Source organism: Cottoperca gobio, chromosome 10 (assembly GCF_900634415.1).
Source record: "Cottoperca gobio chromosome 10, fCotGob3.1, whole genome shotgun sequence".
Classification (NCBI taxonomy): Eukaryota; Metazoa; Chordata; class Actinopteri; order Perciformes; family Bovichtidae; genus Cottoperca; species Cottoperca gobio.
The window spans coordinates 12,528,681-12,535,969 of NC_041364.1; the positions used below are offsets into that span (position 1 = coordinate 12,528,681).

General features: G+C 42.7%; 1 protein-coding gene across 2 annotated transcripts; it reads left to right on the plus strand.

Moving 5' to 3' along the window:
- The first annotated feature begins 3,034 nt into the window (after window positions 1–3,034).
- On the plus strand, window positions 3,035–5,940 carry smim32 (small integral membrane protein 32). Of its 2 annotated transcripts, none has more exons than XM_029441645.1 (2): window positions 3,035–3,695; window positions 3,927–5,940. In XM_029441645.1, the coding sequence occupies exon 2, from the start codon at window positions 4,074–4,076 to the stop codon at window positions 4,413–4,415; it is 342 nt and encodes a 113-aa protein (XP_029297505.1). In that variant the 5' UTR covers window positions 3,035–3,695; window positions 3,927–4,073; the 3' UTR covers window positions 4,416–5,940. The 2 variants fall into 2 exon arrangements, with proteins under 2 accessions (XP_029297505.1, XP_029297507.1); XM_029441647.1 differs by having other exon boundaries at window positions 4,040–5,940.
- The last annotated feature ends 1,349 nt before the right edge of the window (window positions 5,941–7,289 follow it).

Consider the following 7,289-nt stretch of genomic DNA (forward strand, 5'->3'; position numbering starts at 1 on the left):
TAATAGAATAACAACCCCGGAGCACACCCAATTCTCCACTTATTATCTGTGTGTGTGCGTGTGTGTGTGTGTGTGTGTGTGTGTGTGTGTGTGTGTGTGTGTGTGTGTGTGTGTGTGTGTGTGTGTGTGTGTGTGTGAGAAAGAAGAAAGAAAGAGAAAAAGAGGGGTTGGTGTATGTAGGCTATACACATACATAATCCCTGTTGACTTGCAAGGCCTGCCATTTGCTTTGGTTATGTCTCATCAGCAGGAACATTAAGCTTCTTTAAAGCACTTTTCTTCCTGTAAAATAACATTATTAAAGAAATCCCACAACTTTTAGTTTCCTTGTTTATCTACATTTTGAGCTCTCAGTGCTTCATGGATGAGTTGCCTTCTTCCCTCTTTTTTATGGATTATAAGGATTAAGGAACAGAAAGAGATGAAGAAAGGCGGAGAGAGAGAGAGAGAGAGAGAGAGAGAGAGAGAGAGAGAGAGAGAGAGAGAGAGAGAGAGAGAGAGAGAGAGAAGGGCGAGGGAAGACATGAAGAAAAATCCAAAAAAAACGGACCCGAAACAGAGAAGTGGAAAAGAGACATGAGGGAATTATAAATTGAAAGAGTGTGTGTGTGTGTGTGTGTGTGTGTGTGTGTGTGTTGTGTGTGTGTCCATGCGTGTGTGTGTGTGCGTGTGTCTGCGTGTGTGTGTGTGTGTGTGTGTGTGTGTGTGTGTGTGTGTGTGTAAGCATGAGAGTGTGTATTTGTATGTACTACATTATCTGAGTGTATGTATTGTATATGTGTATATGTTATGGTATGTGTTTAGGGGAATGACATCGGTTCTCTTGGTCATGACATGTCAATCCCATGGTGTATCTAGATTGGTAGCCAGAGGGAGCCCTAGATATGCATGTATGTACAGTGTATGTTATATGTATATATATTATTTGTCTCAATAATTAAAATTAAAACCATATCTCTATCTTTTGTTGTCTCTAAATGAAGCACTTAAAGTATATCAGCATATTTGATGAAGTGAAGTTGCTACGTTCATAATTACTTATTGTAAATTGCTTTGGAGAAAAAGTAATGTGGACTAATGCTAATTATATAGTAATTGTCCAATTTGTGTTTCCATGGCATCACTATTCATGACTTGTGTTTAAAACTACAAGGGGAGTGTTGTAACAGTGTCAGAATTACGTAGAAGGTGAGGGAGGTTATTGTTTTGTGTGACATGATGGTTGACAGTTTCGAGGAGGGTGAGAGGGACCCTTAGTTAGACCCTTAATGAAGTGTATAGTCGTGGAGAATTCAAATTCAATATTCCTCATCAAAATTCCATTGTCATGGTTGCCAGCTAACGAGCAAAGCCTTACAATTAGCCTGACAATTAGTCACAGAGCAAGGCATCCATGCACATATCATGTGATATCACAATCCTTCTCTATCTTTCCCTTTCTTTATGTTTAACTAAACCTCGACCTGATTCTGAAAGGTGAGTTAGGTCTGTCACCAACATCGCAGAGGAGTTTAGCAACAATAACACTGATCACCACTCGAAGGCACTCACACAGATTTTGGCAAATTTGGGTCAGTTTGTCTTTGTGCGCTCATGTGTGTGTATGTGTCTGTGTCTGTTTGTGTGTGAATGTATGATGGGGATGAGGATAGCAGCAAGCCCGTAGCGAAGCAGGGAACGAGTGCCACATCCAAAAAAGCAATAATAAAGAGTAATCTCCTTAGCCATTACAATTATTGCTGCCCCTCCATGTATGTAAACAAGGCTTAAGGCTGTATATATATATTTCCCATGTGACATGCACATTCAACCAAACCCTGGTCCAGTGTAATCCTCTTCATTGTTGAATACAGTTGACGTGGGACACCAGGACACTGCTACATATTTGTTTGCCTCAATCTTTTTATTGTCTCTTTGTGTAATATGTGCATGTTGAATCAAAGTTTCCAATTTGGGTAGGTATCTTTGCAGTAAATTCACATAAGTTCATGTCTGTTGTGCTTGTGTGTGTGTGTGTGTGTGTGTGTGTGTGTGTGTGTGTGTGTGTGTGTGTGTGTGTGTGTGTGTGTGTGTGTGTGTGTGTGTTGTGTGTGTGTGTGCGTCCGTCCTTGCTCTCTATGCCTGCCAGCCGTTCCATTGTGACAGAACAGGTGCAGATGAATATGAAACAGTTCGGCAGAGCTTTTAGGGTCTGGCCCTTTGTATACATGCCCATGTCCGACGCATCATGTAAGAGCGACCTGGCTTCCAATCTCCAGCTTTAGTGCCTTATTTATAGTGTCAAGCACTAATGTCAAATCTGTTTCACAGAGTGCACACACATGTATGCTCTAAACACACAGACAGGTCATGTGAGATGCAGATGCAGAGTAGTTTTGTTGCCCTTCAAGTCTTTCCTAAAGGAAATGGACTGCGGCAACACTAAGACTCAGACAAAAGAATACCTGGTGGACCTTTTCTAAAATGTAATCACCCTCCATGAGTTCTTACACACACTCACCAATCTCACACCCTTTCCTGTTCTCTCATCACCCCAGTGTGAGACATTCCCCACACTGACCCAGAAATAAATGGGCTGACTCAACTTTCTCTCATCTCTTTGAAAACAATATGAGGGATACCAGATAGATAGATAGATAGATAGACAGACAGACAGACAGACAGTCAGACAGATAGTCAGACAGACTAGACAGATAGATAGATAGATAGATAGATAGACAGATAGACTAGATCAGACAGATAGATCAGATAGATCAGATAGATAGATAGATAGATAGATAGATAGATAGATAGATAGATAGATAGATAGATAGATAGATAGATAGATAGATAGATAGATAGGAGGGAATTTTCTTCTGTGACTCTCTTCACAGTAACACACATCCCTGTCTGGTGACGTGCCTCCAGCGCCCTCCATCCCCTCTCCTGATCAATGCAACTCTCTCTCTCACTCTCTCTCTCTCTCTCTCTCTCTCTCTCTCTCTCTCTCTCTCTCTCTCGTTCGAACGCTTTGTCATATACTAGGAAGCCCAGGGCGAAGATGGGAAGCTGTTCACGACCCGGTGTGCTGCTGTGTTTGGTTCTTCATTAATCCCGCCTTTCGTCTCATTTGAGTCTTACTGGATCGATATTCCCGTACGAGCAGATCTACGGTAGCATCTATCCGACACGTATCGACCCTTTACTGGATAAAAGAACAAGCGAAGGGGTTGCAAAAACTGGGGATCCGGCGTGCCCTTCTTCTGCGCCCTGTACGCACAAGCAATGGAGAACGAGCAGGAGGACATGTGCGCACCAGCGATCGCCGTTGAACTTCCCCACTTCTCACAGACCTGAGAGTCATTTGGATATCACTACTGTAGCCTATTGCAGTCTGTGCTGAACCAAATGCGTGGAAGGACGATTTGGGTTTTAAACAGCAACAAGTGGAATTGGTAACGTGCCCTTTCACTGGGACCCTGCTCTGCGCTGACACGGGGATTAGATTAGTTCTGTTTAATGTGAGGGGAGACGCTGCGTGAATACTCGGCGACATATGGTCTGCGGGCGCACATTTGAAGCTATCGACCCGCCGCCTCTCCACAGCGCGTCCTCGTCGGCGCAGGAGCGGACAGAGCTGGGGACACTGAGGCATGCGGAGCCGGAATTTAGTCTTTTCTAGCTCACCTGCGGAACTCTTCACAGCGCAAACCAAAGTAAGTAATTCCCTTACAAGGTCCCTATGGTATTTCGAGGGATCTATAGTTTGTACTTGGCTCCAGACTACTTTATAGTGTTTTCATTTCACGTTCACGTATGACATCTCTATGGATTGATTTGTATATACCTTGTGACCTTGTCAGACATTAAGGTATTTTGCTTGTAATGTCATGACTGGATTTGTTATATTCCTTTCCTAAAAGGCTGTTCCCAAATGTGTCACACAGGAATCGCTACGGATTCTTCTTTATCGGGGCATCATCAGAGATAGGACATCCAGACTGAACTGACACGGGGTCAGTAGGCTATATAACCTTCTCCGTGTCTTTTCAACCTCCAGCTGATCGACTCAGCCGTTGAGCACGCGGGGCGCCATGCTGAGGCAGATCCTCCTCAACTCCACCGACTCCCCAGACTTCGACCTGGTGCTCATGGCCCAGTCCTCCACGCACGCCCCTTCCTCCATGAACGCCTCCCACGGCGGTTCGGTGAGCGTGGCCGCTCTTCTGAGACCCACCGCGGGGCGAGGAGGAGGAGGGCTCCGGGAGGGCGAGCTCCACAAACCGGACCTGATCACCTACATAGTCATGTGCCTACTGCTCTTCCTGTTAGTGCTGCTCATTGTGTTCTTCATCAACTGCCAGCTCCGGAACTCTTTCTTCGCATCGATGCCATATGACAGGTCGTTGAGAGAGGCCCGGACCACTTACAAGTAGGCTTGATCCCCAGGGCAAATCTGTGTCTCTGGGTCTTTAGTGAGACTCCTGGGGTTTAAGCACTAATTGGTTACTCCTGAACTGCTGCAGCACGTACTGGACTCACAAAGATGTTGCCTTCATTCTTGGACACATTGTAAGGGTTAAATAACCTGGAATCCCCAACTAAACCTAACATGATTTGTCAGGGCCTTAATTAGAGCAGATGTTGCCCGCATTGCTCACTTTAAGGCTAACAGCACCATTCCAAAAAAAAAAACTCATCAGCCCATGGGGGGCCATTTGAGGAGAGGAATGGTGCATGGGCCCACTGCAGGTGGAACTATAATAGTATAACTCTTGATCCAATTAGTGACTCATATATTTGCTGGCAATGAATTAATAACATTGGAAACTCCCCCTTGTAGTGCCCGCACTGCACTTTGGAAAACATTATGTATTCCTTTACAGTACACTCCCAAACGTGTATTTATTCATCTGGCTGCTAACACATTCGACCTGGCACCTGCAATTTGGGTTCAAATTCCCGGTATTTCACACTGGCCCTGGCCAGATTAATGTGTTTTCTTTGTGACTTGTGATAACAGAAAGAGTCCACAGTAGATTGTATATAAAATATTTTGTATGACTGTAACTTAACTGTCTTGTCTTGTGAAATTAAGCAATCAACACGCCATTTTCCTTTTGTCCATTGTAAACTGCTGATTAAATGACAGACTGTAGTCCTATATCGTCACATAAAGATATTCAAATGTACTTTGAAGTGGCAGTCTCTTCATCTATACACCTGTTTATGAATGGCGATGCTGAAGATGATGCTCCAGTTGATGATGATGTAAAGGGCCAGCTGTTAATCATGTAATGCATATTCACGACTGCCATAGGGCTGCTAGCCTTATCGTGCACTTTAATTAACTTCTCCCGCACAATTTATAGCGCCAATGTGCCGGAGAATGAATTCTTGAGGCTGAGGTTTTATGACGAGACCTGTGCGATAAACCAAACTGGAGTCAGTTTCAGTGCCACCGGTGATGCGCAAATCCTCTCCAATCTTGTTTTTAGAAAACATCTCTCACATACCAAGACAAATAGATCAGCCTATCTCTGTAATCCGGAGCCTGTGTGTGTGGTCGTGTGAGCACACAGGTTTGTGTAGCCTACGTCTGAGAGGTAAGAGAAACACTGCAAAATGAGTGTCGCTATCTGGTGCGTATTCAAAAATATTTACTAAATCTAAGAAACGCTGAAATAACGCATTTCAAGAAGGGTAGAGAAGGCCACATCTGCCTGAAGAGTTGCATTTATAATGACCGACCAACGACTTGCTGTTCTTGGAAAACACTCTGCAAAGAATGGGGTTGATTTAGTTAGCATATTCAGAACACTATGTGCCTTCTCGCTTCGATCATTTTCTGCAATTGCCTTGTATATTCTAATGTTCTTTTTCCACAACTCTAACTGCCACTCAGTGTAAATTACATCTGCGAATGCAAATAAATCATTTTAGAGAACAAAAACATCAGAATTGCTTCTTAGTGGTACATTAACTTTGCTTGACATGCTGTATTAACTCTGGTGACACTGCAGCGCCTGCCACCGCTTGGTGGCGCCCCAAGTCCGAGTATTTGTTTGCACAGAATGATAACAATATAAAATGACAAGGCCCAACCCACACATGATGAAACTCCACATTTACAAGATATAAAAAATACACTTGCACAAAACCGAGACCGACATGTAGCAGCACCACGTTTTTTGGTAATTAAAAAAAGAAGGGAATGTTACTAATGATGTCCTACATTATATATGCATATGCCATTTCATTAGTTACACTTGCACAATGTGATGTGATCCACTACAACGGCTCGGCCATAAATGATATCTTTACAGTGTACCTAATAAAGTGGCTGGTGATCATTGCACCACTTGCACAAGTAAGATCTCGCTTAGCTACATCCGCAGAATCCCTCTCCAGATATGTGAGATAAGATTAATTGCCTGTGTAATATCGGGGAGTGTGCAACCTTAGATGTCTGAATAGAGGCTCTCTGGTCAATCTTACATCTAAACTTAAGAGTCAAGGACAGAAGACGTTTGTAATGTGGTAAGGCTGTAGGAGAGACCCCACTACAGCGGTCTTTAACTCAGGCAATACATTCTCTCTTACAGAGCTTTTACACTAGATGCAATGAATAAAATGACAGGGGAAAGAATAATATTGATCAACTTGCACTCGGAAACCTTGTCTCCCTTGTACTGATTTAGTGCTGAACTGTAAAACTACTTGGCTATTGATTAAACATCAGTGTGTAGAGGTGAGAAGCCAGAGGTTACTGTTGAACTGAAACATCTGCAATATAAGTTGTTAACCTGATAACTCCGCTGTACATTAGTACCTAGCATAGACTGTATGTAGGTACTTACCAGTGGTTCTTATACTTGGAAACAAACTGTATTAATGTTCAGATGAACTGGCCTGTGCTGCCTGCTGGTGGTGGGTCATTCAACTACACTGCTCATTGCTGACCGTCTGGGCGTTTTCGTTTTCTTCTTTGTGGATTTTATATTTGAAAAAGTATAACATTTTATATTCTGGATTATGACGCAGTTCACTGTTACAACACTCCCCTTGTAGTTTTAAACACAAGTCATGAATAGTGACGCCATGGAAACACAAATTGGACAATTACTATGTAATTAGCATTAGTCCACATTACTTTTTCTCCAAAGCGATTTACAATAAGTAATTATGAACGTAGCAACTTCACTTCATCAAATATGCTGATATACTTAAGTGCTTCATTTAGAGACAACAAAAGATAGAGATATGGTTTTAATTTTAATTATTGAAACAAATAATATATATACATATAA